The sequence below is a fragment of the Penaeus monodon genome, chromosome 5 (genome assembly GCF_015228065.2).
Source record: "Penaeus monodon isolate SGIC_2016 chromosome 5, NSTDA_Pmon_1, whole genome shotgun sequence".
Classification (NCBI taxonomy): domain Eukaryota; kingdom Metazoa; phylum Arthropoda; class Malacostraca; order Decapoda; family Penaeidae; genus Penaeus; species Penaeus monodon.
Genome location: NC_051390.1, coordinates 17,330,275 through 17,345,274, shown reverse-complemented (window position 1 = coordinate 17,345,274; position 15,000 = coordinate 17,330,275). Strand labels below are relative to the sequence as shown.

The window sequence follows — 15,000 nt, the reverse complement described above, 5'->3', positions numbered from 1 at the left end:
TATTGTAAACCTGTTTATGTCGTAATAACGTAACCGCTCAACTTGGATATACCGAGTGTAAACAATGCAAATTTAAATAACGCATAAATCAAAGAATCAGTGTTCTTTTCCCCCAAGGAAAGTGTACATTGTTCTGCCAATATGCCATTAGATCAAGAATACGAATCTTTCTTCGCTTTGATCCTCAGCGAAGAGTTAGATTCCGTGGATAATGCCCGTGAGATTCTACACAGACAAGAAGTTCACAAATCGTAAGTGTAGCATTATTAGTCATATATAATTTCCGAATATTATAGTGTTTATAGGTGAAAAATAAGGGTGTTCTTATACATTAGCTGCACGTCGTCGGTACGAACTGGGGAAAGCATGACATATGATAGTATAATTATGGTATGAACGTCATAGATATGAGTAAAACAAGTTACTACCTATTCTTACCCCAACTATCATAAACGCCTTTCCAGACATAAAGGGTTTAGCAATTTAGCATGTTTGCACTTTAGTAAAGACAAGAAAACCTTACTTAGTTAACAATAGATTCACAGGGAAGTCTACAAGCTTTATCTTGCCAAAATCTTGAAGCTTGGATTGGAAGGTATACAAGTTTAATCTTACCCAAATATATGTGGTAAGAGATGTGTTGGCTTTAGCCAGAGTGCCAATAAACACAGAGGGATTCAACATAACTTGATTGTAAACAACTCCAATTACTGCCAATTCCAATTGCCATAGATAATCCAGCAATACCAGATTTTTTAGTATCTTAAACACAGACTAGTTCTGAATAAATGACAACTTAAACCAGGACAAATTTTTCATTACCGTGATCATGACCATAGCCATTAGGGATGTAGTTGAGAAACTTCTTTAGCAATTTGTCAGCAAATTATGAACTAGCTCAATATTGCAAAAGCACTTTAGGTATGTGATCACAATCTTATTTGACCCCATATATCACATGTCCCATTGATATTTAGACAAAGTGCCTTTGACTAAACTAAACAACAGCATTTCCACAAAAAAATTTGAAGAAACAGAAACTTTTTTTGTGCATAGTTTCCAGTCAGCAAGGATGATTCAGTCTCGAATGAGGAATATTAGCCATATTTCAGAGAATATTATAGTTAGTATATAAATTAGAACTAAACCTATATCAGTTAAGATTCTTGGCATTTGAGTTGCTGATGGAGCCCTGTTCCTAAAAGTCCTTCTGATTGAAATTTTACATTCAGAAAATCAATCATATTCAGAAAATTTATGATTGATTTACAGTTTAGGTCTGCTTGAGAAAATCATTCAGAGAACAATTTATTAGTTTGTGTTAAGTTTGAATAACCTCAAATTTTAAAGGTAGTTTGTAAAGCTACAAAGAGGATTGATAATTCTTTTATAAAATAGGCCTGATTTAGATAAATTATTATGTCTAAGATTTGAAAAAGTATCACACTAATCAATACCTCCTGCCATCTCTCACTTCATACTTTGTATAGTTGTGAATATATGTTTTATTTATTCCCTATAAAAGAAAAAATGTTGGAAGAATGTGAGTGGTTTGTATAGAAAAGAAATATCTTTGAGTGATTCTTGATTATGAATTTTATAAATATGATTATAAGATGTATATGTTGTGATAGTATACACCAGTGCAGTATCAACCAATTCTTGAAGATTTATCTATTTTTTTTCTGTGACAGGTCAGCAAATCAACAAAGAAATCATGTGGAAGTAGATTTCAAAGATGTTCTTCCAATAGTAATAAAAACAGGAGAGCCAGTAAACAAAAAGCGTAAAAAGTATGTATACCTCTAAGTTTCGTATATTTCAAAGTTTCAGTCACATATGCTGTATATGCATTTTTTCTCAGATAATTTCATGTATGAAGTATGTCCCATGTCCTTTTATCCTTTCCTCTGTCCCATGTCTTTCTTGTCTCCTTTCCGCCCCATATCCTCTCTCAGTCTCATTCTCTCTCGCTCATTCGCTCCCTTGCTTGCTTGCTTACTTTTTTCTTTCTTTCTTTCTTTCTTTCTTTCTTTCTTTCTTTCTTTCTTTTTTTTGTTTGTTTGCTCCCCTCCCCCTTGTTTTCAGCTCAACATGATTTTAGTTTTTGATATTAGATCAGGGTGTACTCATTTACTATATGTGAAAGTCTGAGATAGAGAGGGAGAGGAAAGAGACAGAGAGAGTGAATGTGGGGAGAGAGATAGAGAGAGAAAAGTAGAGCAAAACAGAAGGAGAGTGTGGAGAGAGACAGAGAGAGTGCATGGTGAGAGACAGAGAGAGTGTGTGTGTGAAGAGACAGAGAGAGAGTGTGTGAAGAGACAGAGAGAGAGTGTGTGAAGAGACAGAGAGAGTGTATGGAGGGAGACAGAGAGAGTGTATAGAGAGAGACAGAGAGTGTATGGAGAGAGACAGAGAGTGTATGGAGAGAGACAGAGATGTATGGAGAGAGACAAAGAGAGTGTATGGAGAGAGACAAAGAGAGTGTATGGAGAGAGACAAAGAGAGTGTATGGAGAGAGACAAAGAGAGTGTATGGAGAGAGACTATAAGATGTGGATAATTCTATTTCTGTTACAGGATGTGGATAATTCTATTTCTATTACCAGTGGACCACGTGGCTATTTTCCACGTGGATCCAAATGTCCCAAATAAGAACCACCCGCTCAGCGAGGGCGGAGGTCACATTTTATATCTGACCTCGTTTGACCGGGAGTTCGTGTGAAGCACCGACGCGGTAGGGTCACCTCTCGCCTCCCTCCGGGGGAGTTCGTAGCCACGAGCAATATAAGATGTGGATAATTCTATTTCTGTTACAGGATGTGGATAATTCTATTTCTATTACCAGTGGACCACGTGGCTGTTTTCCACGTGGATCCAAATGTCCCAAATAAGAACCACCCGCTCAGCGAGGGCGGAGGTCACATTTTATATCTGACCTCGTTTGACCGGGAGTTCGTGTGAAGCACCGACGCGGTAGGGTCACCTCTCGCCTCCCTCCGGGGGAGTTCGTGCTAAGCTACCACCGCACTAAGGTCAGCTCCGCCCTCTCTCCGGGCAGCTGACCGTGACCTCCGCGCGGCCCGATTATAACTAGACATGTCTTGTGTGTTTTATACTGCGTGGTGTCAACTCTCAGAAATAAAGAGTCAAGCCGTTAACAAGTATAACTACCCTCTGTTCACCATTGTACTAAGGACGCATAGCCTTTTACAGAGACAGAGAGTGTATGGAGAGAGACAGAGAGAGTGTGGAGAGAGACAGAGAGAGTGTGTGGAGAGAGACAGAGAGAGTGTGTGGAGAGAGACAGAGAGAGTGTGTGGAGAGAGACAGAGAGAGAGTGTGGAGTGAGACAGAGGAGTGTGTGGAGTGAGAGTGAGTGTGTGGAGTGAGTGAGTGTGTGGAGTGAGTGAGTGAGTGAGAGTGAGTGAGTGAGTGAGAGTGAGTGAGTGAGTGAGGAGTGAGTGAGAGTGAGTGAGAGTGAGTGAGTGAGTGAGTGAGAGAGAGAGAGAGAGAGAGAGAGAAAGAGAGAGAGAGAGAGAGAGAGAGAGAGAGAGAGAGAGAGAGAGAGAGAGAGAGGCACCCAAGTAACAATCAGGTGATAAACATTAATGTTTTGTCTCTGAAATTTCAGAGGTGGCCGGAGCCAAGAAGATTATCTACAAAAGGGTGGCATGTTGGCTTTTTATGATTTGAATGATTTCCGTTCACACTTTGGCATGACACGATCACAAGTAGAGGTATGTTTTTTGTTGTTGTTTTTAAAGAAGAATGAAATGATGCAGTCTAAATTAAATGTGTGTATGAATGTGTGTGTGTGTGTGTGTGTGTGTGTGTGTGTGTGTGTGTGTGTGTGTGTGTGTGTGTGTGTGTGTGTGTGTTAGTTGACTATTTGATTTGGGATTGCAGTTCTAAATATTTAATTACTGAAATAACCCAGTTATTATTAATCTAAATCCTAGTGGAGATACATTTATTTGTTCTCCCGATTTCTTTGGTATGTTATGAAATGAAACAAAGATGCAAAGTAATATGGGACAATTGATATATATTATATTTGTTTCTTATTCTAAATATTTGATGACTGAAAATCACATAGTTTGATTCCTTTTATATCAGGATTGACCATTAAGAAGAGGAGAGCAGTTTGATCTATGGAAGAATAAATCACTATAAACATTAACTAAATAATATAAATAGAACTGCAGAAAGTATTGTTCAGGCTAATTACATATAAATCTGAATCTGTGATATAGACTAAGGTAGAACCATTAGGGTGCTGAAAAATGTTTTGCCTCAGTGAATGATGTAATAATATAATCTAACATCTGATTGACTGGAAAGTAATGAGTTTAAAGTTAACTCAATGTCACTGGGAAGATCAAGGAAAAGGGTAAATGGGCAAGACAGGCAGTACTCATATTGGCTTATTAGTGACAGTACAAGTGTAGCCATCTGTGTAAAAACAATTAATAAAGTAAACTCACAATGGGCATGGCATGGCATGTTCGTACATGCCATGCCCGTCAGATTTGGGTTAATATTCCATTACTTATGCAGGCAATTTATTCTCATCTTACAGGATTTATTGACTGACTTACAACCACACTACCATTATGAAAGAGGATCAAAACTTCCCTTGGAAAATGTTGTCCTAGCAAGTCTTTGGGTTTTGGCCAGTCAAGAGTCATACCGTGTAATTGCAGAAAGATTCAAAACAAGTAAATCTGTGATATGTACCTCTCTTCATCACTTTTGCACTCTTGTGTCTGCAAATCTAGAGCACATGATATCTTGGCCAAGTGGTAGCTCTATAGGGAAAACTGTCAGAGGTTTCGAGAATGCAGGCTTCCCAGGCACTTTGGGAGCCATAGATGCATGTCAGATTTCTATTAATAAACCTAAAGATGTTGAAGAACCTGAGGCATATATGAATGAGAAGAATGTTTACTGTACTACACTTTTAGCAGTGTGTGATCATGAGTGTAGGTTTACATATGTAAATGTAGGTCATCCAGGAACCTTTGATGATGCTGATGTTTTTAGAAGAAGTGAACTGTATGAAGCGTTCCAGGATGATCCACACTCTCTCTTACCACTGGAGTATCGTCTGAGTGACAAAGTTTATTGTTACCACATCCTAGCAGATGCTGGTTTCCCCTTGTCCGAGACTGTTATGACCCCTTTTGATGAGACAGGATACCAGACAGGAAAGGAAAGACTTTATAATAGTAAGCATTTTTCTGGTTTCATGGTAATATCTAAAGCCATTGGTCTACTAAAAGGTAGATTTAGACGTCTGAGATTATTACTGATGCAGCACCTTGCACAGTGCAGTGTTGCTATCAAGGCTTGCTGCATTCTTCATAATATGTGTCTAGAGAACACTGACACAGAACCTGTAAATATTGAAGAAGAAGATCTTCCTTTTCCCCCACGGAGACCTTGCAGTGACTACCAGATAAACCTAGCAGGAGAAGCAAAACGTAATGCAATTGCTGCCTCATTTATATAATTCTCCAGTTTCCAAGTTATATATTTATGCATTTATTCTATATTTGCACTGTATAATGCTTGACAATAAAAGGTTAACTATGAAAATGCTTTTTTTTTTCTTTCTTTCTTTCTTTCATTTCTTTTTCTTTCTTTCTTTTTTTCCCAGTAAGCTAATCAGTATTATTTTCTCAGAAATCAAAATACTTTTTTCATCAAATTTTTAGTAATGACAATTTTATTTTCTCGGAAGACCAAATATTTCTTTCATTGTATTCAGTGTCTGGATTTTCAGCTAATTATCTTACTGCAGTTCTTACAGGTATCTTTCAGCAGTTAGAGATAAAAGACTAGATATTATATTTTTAATCTCCAGGTATATTTTATAGCATTTTTGTAGGGAACAATCAATACATTATTGAAAATAACTGCAAAATATATATGGGGTCTCTTCTGCACATTCATTTTGGTCAATATTTATTGCATATTTTTCATTCTTCTATCTATGTTTCTTCTTATGGAAGGTTTCATTAGGAATTATGTGTAAAAGTGGAAATCACAATTCTTTGGTATGTCAAGACAACAGAGATTTATTCAACATAAATTCAAATTATCTTTGAGCACAAAGATGAAAATAATGGTAGTATATCAAAAACAAAATGATGATTACTTCTGTAAAATATAGAAGGTGTAAATAACTGCATTACTGTAAGTTTGCAAAGATGTAGCAAGTATTATAAAAGAATTTCACTTCACTGAAAAAAATAATAATCTTACTGGCTTTCTGGAATACTTTTCTTGTCCATTTATATTTCATCTGTCATAATATTGATAAAAGCAAATTGTGTTACATTATTCATTATGGAATTGATGGTATTTAATATTTTAACAGTGATTTATATTTATAAATTATACTTGTTATTATAACAGGAGTGGTTGAACTTGTAGCTGCAGTATCAGGAAAATTACTGAGTTTTCTGTTTACAAAATATCAGAATATATTTGTCACCAAAATACTTCCACTATTAACCAGTATATAGGCTTTGGCACTTCTGTATAACATTTTCCATGTTATAAAAAAATATTTTTAAATGAAATGTTTACTACATAAATAAACATCATTTACTACCTTTTTGTAAGACTTCAAGAATAACATCTTGTTTCTTTAAAAGATCTAGTTGTGTTTTAGCAATTATTTCTAATTCTTTTCCTATTTTTTGTAAAGCTCTCACTTTCATCCTGTCCCTCTTCTCTTTTTCTTCTCTTATATTCATCTTCTTTAACTTCCTTCTCTTTCATTTGGTGAAAATATTGCTCCATCATCTCCTGTCTCTTTTCCCCTCGGTCTGCAATCTGTTCTTGACCCAGCATTGAATCTGAATGCTTCCTTTTCAATTCCTGCGTACTAGATGTAGAGGGAATTGAGATTGTCGTGTGTGTCACGGGTGAGCAGGCAAGGGGCGGTGAAAAGGAGGGTTCTGGAGATACAGAGATTTTTTGGAAAGTGTGTGTGCCAGATGATTGTTGCTCATTCTTCTCCAACTTTCCGGTGAGGAGTGACAATCCAGCTGGTCCTGAGGCTTCGTAAGTAGGGCTGAGGAGATCATCTAAGGGCTGCAAGAATTCATTATAATAACGTAAAGAATAAATCAAAACAATCATGATGCATTCTCTGAAAAAGATGGTGTAATATTTTTTTTTAACCGAAGAACAAATATAGTAGTAGTTGTATGTAAAAGAATTATACAACACTCATTGGGTAATGCATATTGTTTCTCAAAAAATGTATTAGCTCACTGTAAATTAAAAGCACATATATATACATATATATACACATATATATATACACATATATATATACACATATATATATACACATATATATATACACATATATATATACACATATATATATACACATATATCATATACACATATATAATATACATACATATATATATTACACATATATATATTACACATATATATATACACATATATTTATACACATATATTTATACACATAATATATACACATATATATATACACATATATAATATAAAAACATATATATATACACATATATATTACACATATATATTACACATATATATATACACATATATATATACACATATATATATACAAATTTTATATATACACAAATATATATATTTCACTATATATTATACACATATATTATACCAATATATATACCCAAAATAATATTAAAAACAAATTTTAATATAAAACAATATTATACAATATATTATACAAATATATATATACAATATATACATAAAACAAAATATATATAACAAAATTATATACACATATAATATAACATTTTATATAAACATATATAATACAAATAAAAAAACAAATATAAAAATAAAAACAATAATATAACCATATATATACAAAATTATATATAAAATTATATATACAATTAAAATATACAAATATATATACACTAATATATAACATATTATATTAAAATATATATTACAATTTTAAATTTCAAAAAAATTTTTATATTAACCCCTATATATATAAATATATATTAACCCCAAAATTTTATACACATAAAAAAAATAACAAAATATATATAAAACCCAAAATATCATTAAAAATACAAAAATATATATATTAACATATATATTTCAAATTAAAATATTACAAAATATATATATAAACCCATATTATAACCATATATATTACAAATTTAACCCAATTTAAAAAATATTTTTAACATATATATAAACAAAAAATTATATAAACATAATTTTAAAAAAAACATATTATTCACATATATATAAAAAAATATATATTAATAAAAATATAACAATTATTATCCCCAAAATTAAAAAATATATACAAAATACATATATAAACATATATAATAAAAAATATAATATAAAATATATATAACCATATATATATAACATAATATATACAAACTATAAAAATTTAACATATATATACTTAAACCAAAATTATTCAATATATATATAACCCCTATAAAACAATATAAAAAAAAAATAAAATTTATTAACAAAATATATAAAACAATATAAAAATATACATAAATATATACAAAATATATAATAACAATATATAATTAAACTTTTTTAAAAATAACATATATTTTTTTATACAATATAAATTTTATTCAATATTAAATTTTTAAAAATATATATACAAAATTTCTATATAAACCAAAATATAACCTAAACATATTTTATATAATTTTATATATACCATATAATATACAAATATATAATTAAAAAAAAAATATATATACAAAATATATATATAATAATTATAAAATAAACATATATTACAAATAAATATAAACAATAATACAAACATATATTTTACAAAAAAAAATATTATATACAAAATATTATATACAAATATTATATACAAAATATATTACAAAAACATATATATACCAAAAAATTATTAAAAATAACATATATAAATTAATATATATATTAAAAAATATATTATACATAATATATATAAAATAATTAAAAATTTTTACATAAATTTTATACAAAAATTTTCTATATTTACATTATTAAAATATATTACATATATATATACATAAAAATAAATAAATATATAAAAAAATATTTAAAATACATAAATATAATATAAAATACATTACATTAAAATTTAAAAATACATAAAAATATAAAAAATATAATAAATATATTATTACTATATTTTTAAAAATAAAAATATATACATAAAATAACAAATTTTATATACATATAATAATATAATATACAATATTACATATATTACATATATAATATATATACTATATATACATATATTAATATAATAATTATATATACAATAATATAATTATCTATAATAAATATAAAAATATAATACATAATATTTAATTTTATAAATTATATCATATAAACATATACTATAATATAAAAAATATAATAAAAATATATAACAAAATATTACAATAATAAAATATATAAAATACATTTTTTAATTAACAAAATATAATATATATAAAAATATATATACATATATTTTCCATATAATTTAAAATATATACATAAAATATACATATATAAAATAAATAACAATATAAAAATAAAATAATTTATACATAAAAATATACCTTTTTAATATATTAAAAAATATAAAAAAATAATTTTATTTAAAAACAATTTTACAAATTATAACATATATATACATATAAAATTTCCATATTTAATAATTTAAAATAAAATACAAAATATACATATAATACATAATATTAAAATATATATTTCATATTATCATATATATATACATAAAATTATACATATAAAAAAATTTATATACATATATATTACATAATATATACATATATATATCCTATATATACATATAATAACATATATATATACATATATAATACAAATATACTAATATTACATATAAAATAATATATATATACATATATATACAATATTATATTTCATAAATAAATATATATATAAAAAATATATAACATTATATATACTATATATAATATTATTTTACATATATATACTATATATACATATATATATAACAAATATACAAAAATATAAAATACATATACTATATATATAAAATATTATACATAATATAAATTATACTATATTAAAAATTTTATTATAATAAAATATTAAAATTTTTTATAATATATAAAACAATATTATATTAACATAATATTACAATATATATAATATAACTTATAAAATATATTATCATATATATATAATTTTATAACCAATTTTATATACTATATATATAATATTATAACATATATATAAATTATTTACTATATTTTCTTTCCCCATAATTATAAATATAAATTTTAAAATATTAATATAATATATTAATTAATAATATTAATATATATTAATATATATATAAAAATTTTTATACATATATATCATACATATATATAATAATATATTTTAATATTAAAATCATTATATATAATATTAACATATAATAAATTATTACATATATATTTTATTTTTTAATTAAAATATACAATATATAATATTATACATATATATTTAAAATACATAATTTATACATATATATATAATATATCTTTAAAATATATATACATTAATATAAAATAAAATAACATAAAATATACTATAATATCATATATATAAATAATATAAATAAAAATATACAATATTATTTTCCATATTATATAATATAACATAAATATATATATAACATATATATATAATATATATATCATATATATATACATATTATAAAAATATATATATACTATAATAATATATATATACAATATATATTTAAAAAAAATATATATAATAATTTTACAATTTTTATTACCAAAACTATATATACAATATACTTTTTAAAAATATACATATATATTAAATATATAATAAATATATATTTTACATATATATTAAAATCATATATAATAATATATATATACATATATTATATTATATAATATATTAAAATATATTTATATATATTATATATAAATATTATAAAAATTTTAAAAATTTTATATATTATATATTATTTAAAAATATATTTAATAAATATATATATATAAATATATATATACATATATTAATATATAATTTTATTATATAATATGTATTTTTTATATGTAAAAAAAATATATTATTTTTTTTAATTAATATTTTTATTTATTATATTAATATTTTTATATTATAAAATTTTATTTTTAAAATTATATTTTATTTAAATATAAAATATTATATTATATGTATAAATATTTATTTTATAGTATATATATTTTTGTATATATATAGTAAATTATTATATTTTATTTTTTTATTATATATGTATAATAAATATTTTATTATATGTATATTAAGTATTATTTTTTTATGTATATAATATGTTTTATATGTATATTTTAAAAATTTTATATATAATTTTTGTATATATATTTTTTGTTTTATTATTATATATTTTTTATTTTATATATGTATATATATATGTTAAAAATGTATATATTAGTATATATATATTTATATTTATGATATATAAATTTTATTATAGTAATATTATGTATAAATTTAAAATATGTATATATATTTATATTTTTTATATGTTTAATATAGTATATATTATGTTATATAATGTAATATATGTATATATATTTAAAAGATTTAATATATGTTATTATATGTATATTATTTATGATATAATATGATAATTTTATGTATATATATTTTTTATATTTAAATATGTATTTAATTTATAATATGTAATTTATTTATATTTTATATTTAAATTTAATATATGTATATATATTTTTATATTTCAAAATGTATATTATAATATGTATATATTATGTATATATATGTTTTTATTTTTTATATGTAAATATATTTAATGTTTTTATTTTTATATGTATATATATTGTATATTAATAGTAAAAATATATAATTTTTTTATTGTAAAATATATGTATAATATAATTTTTTATATTGTATTATTTTTTATATGTAAATATATGTATATTATATTAAATATTTATTTTAGTAATATAATTTTTGTATATGTAATATTTTTGTTAAATTTAAAATATTAGTAATATATTTTTATAGTTTATATATGTATTAATATGTAAATATTGTAAAATGATTTATATTATTTTATAATTATATGTATATAAATTTTTTTATTTTAAATTTTGTATATATATGTAAAATATTTTTATGTAATATTGTATATTATATGTTTTTATTTTTTTAAAAAGTAATATATATGTTTTATATATGTATATATATATATTAAAATGTATTTTATTTAGTATTTTTAATATGTATTTTTATAATGTAAAATATGTATATATATATGTTATTATTATATATATATGTATATATAGTATATATATATGTATTTAGAAAAATGTTAATATATGTATATATATTATATTTTTTTAAATTTTTATATAGTATATATTGTATATATAAGGTATATATTGATATATATAGTAATTTTTATAAAGTAATTATTTTTTATTTTTTTATTATATGAATATATTGTTAAAAAAATATATTTTTATATATAATGTATAAAATGTTTTAAAATATGTAATAATTTATAAAATATGTATATTTATGTATATATAGTATATATATGAGATATATATATATATATATGAAAATATATGTATATATTAATGTTTATATATGTATTATATTATATTTTATGTATAGAAAATTTTTTATATATTTTATATATATGTATATATATTTTATATATATTTAATATTGTTAAAATATTATTATTATGTTATATATATGTATATATATGTATATATATTTATTATATATTTATATATAGTTTTTATATTATATTATGATATAAAAAGTAATTTATGGGATATATATGTATAAAATATTTAATATTTTTTTTATTATATATTTTATATATATTTAAAATGTATATATAAATTTTATAGATTTAAAAAGTATATATAAAGTATATATATGTATTATATGTATATATATATGTATATAATATGTAATATATATATTTTAAAATATATGTATATATATGTATAATTTGTATATATATATGTAAAATATATGTAATATATGTTTTTATTTATAATTTTTTAATATTTTTTTGTATATATATTGTATATAATATGGGTTTTATATATGTTATATATATGTTTATATTATTTTATTATATTGTTATATATAATTTGTATATAATATGTTATATATATATTTTGTATAATAATTTGTATATATATATGTTATATATATGTGTATATATATTATAATATTTATAATTTTATTTATATATTATTTATTATATTATTGATATATATATTTATTATATATTGTATATATATATTTATATATATATTGTATATAATATTTATAATATATTTTTATTATATTGTATATATATATGGGATTATTATGTATATAATAGGTTTTATTAATTGTATATAATATTTTGGTTAAAAAAATTTTTTTATATTTTAATATGTTATATATATAATGGATATATAATATTAATATATATATGTTTTATATATATGTATATATTTGTATATATATATGTATATATATATGTATATATTATATATGTGTATATATATGTATATATAGTGTATATATATGTGTATATATATATGTATATATATGTGCTTTTAATTTACAGTGAGCTAATACATTTTTTGAGAAACAATATGCATTACCCAATGAGTGTTGTATAATTCTTTTACATACAACTACTACTATATTTGTTCTTCGGTTAAAAAAAAAATATTTACACCATCTTTTTCAGAGAATGCATCATGATTGTTTTGATTTATTTCTTACTGTTATTATAATGAATTCTTGCAGCCCTTAGATGATCTCCTCAGCCCTACTTACGAAGCCTCAGGACCAGCTGGATTGTCACTCCTCACCGGAAAGTTGGAGAAGAATGAGCAACAATCATCTGGCACACACACTTTCCAAAAAATCTCTGTATCTCCAGAACCCTCCTTTTCACCGCCCCTTGCCTGCTCACCCGTGACACACACGACAATCTCAATTCCCTCTACATCTAGTACGCAGGAATTGAAAAGGAAGCATTCAGATTCAATGCTGGGTCAAGAACAGATTGCAGACCGAGGGGAAAAGAGACAGGAGATGATGGAGCAATATTTTCACCAAATGAAAGAGAAGGAAGTTAAAGAAGATGAATATAAGAGAAGAAAAGAGAAGAGGGACAGGATGAAAGTGAGAGCTTTACAAAAAATAGGAAAAGAATTAGAAATAATTGCTAAAACACAACTAGATCTTTTAAAGAAACAAGATGTTATTCTTGAAGTCTTACAAAAAGGTAGTAAATGATGTTTATTTATGTAGTAAACATTTCATTTAAAAATATTTTTTTATAACATGGAAAATGTTATACAGAAGTGCCAAAGCCTATATACTGGTTAATAGTGGAAGTATTTTGGTGACAAATATATTCTGATATTTTGTAAACAGAAAACTCAGTAATTTTCCTGATACTGCAGCTACAAGTTCAACCACTCCTGTTATAATAACAAGTATAATTTATAAATATAAATCACTGTTAAAATATTAAATACCATCAATTCCATAATGAATAATGTAACACAATTTGCTTTTATCAATATTATGACAGATGAAATATAAATGGACAAGAAAAGTATTCCAGAAAGCCAGTAAGATTATTATTCTTTTCAGTGAAGTGAAATTCTTTTATAATACTTGCTACATCTTTGCAAACTTACAGTAATGCAGTTATTTACACCTACATTTTACAGAAGTAATCATCATTTTGTTTTTGATATACTACCATTATTTTCATCTCTGTGCTCAAAGATAATTTGAATTTATGTTGAATAAATCTCTATTGTCTTGACATACCAAAGAATTGTGATTTCCACTTTACACATAATTCAATGAAACCTTCCTAAGAAAAAAG

General features: G+C 23.7%; 2 protein-coding genes across 2 annotated transcripts; both read left to right on the top strand.

Annotated features, from left to right (window-relative positions):
* Window positions 1-17: 17 nt before the first annotated feature.
* On the top strand, window positions 18-5,600 carry LOC119573008 (putative nuclease HARBI1). The gene is made up of 4 exons (XM_037919998.1): window positions 18-251; window positions 1,695-1,793; window positions 3,634-3,739; window positions 4,582-5,600. The coding sequence occupies exons 1-4, from the start codon at window positions 142-144 to the stop codon at window positions 5,512-5,514; spliced, it is 1,248 nt and encodes a 415-aa protein (XP_037775926.1). The 5' UTR covers window positions 18-141; the 3' UTR covers window positions 5,515-5,600.
* Window positions 5,601-13,865: 8,265 nt separating this feature from the next.
* Window positions 13,866-14,541, top strand: LOC119573009 (the record flags this gene model as incomplete). The annotated part of the gene is made up of 1 exon (XM_037919999.1): window positions 13,866-14,541. A coding segment is annotated over one exon (531 nt), but the record flags the coding sequence as incomplete, so codon positions are not given.
* Between the last annotated feature and the right edge of the window lie 459 nt (window positions 14,542-15,000).

What these genes read in the sequence shown, in the direction of transcription:
- LOC119573008 (XM_037919998.1), top strand. Translation starts at nt 142, where the DNA reads ATGCCATTAGATCAAGAATACGAATCTTTCTTCGCTTTGATCCTCAGC. An exon ending in GTAAACAAAAAGCGTAAAAA is followed by an intron (nt 1,794 to 3,633) that starts GTATGTATACCT and finishes CTGAAATTTCAG; the next exon opens with AGGTGGCCGGAGCCAAGAAG. An exon ending in TGACACGATCACAAGTAGAG is followed by an intron (nt 3,740 to 4,581) that starts GTATGTTTTTTG and finishes CTCATCTTACAG; the next exon opens with GATTTATTGACTGACTTACA.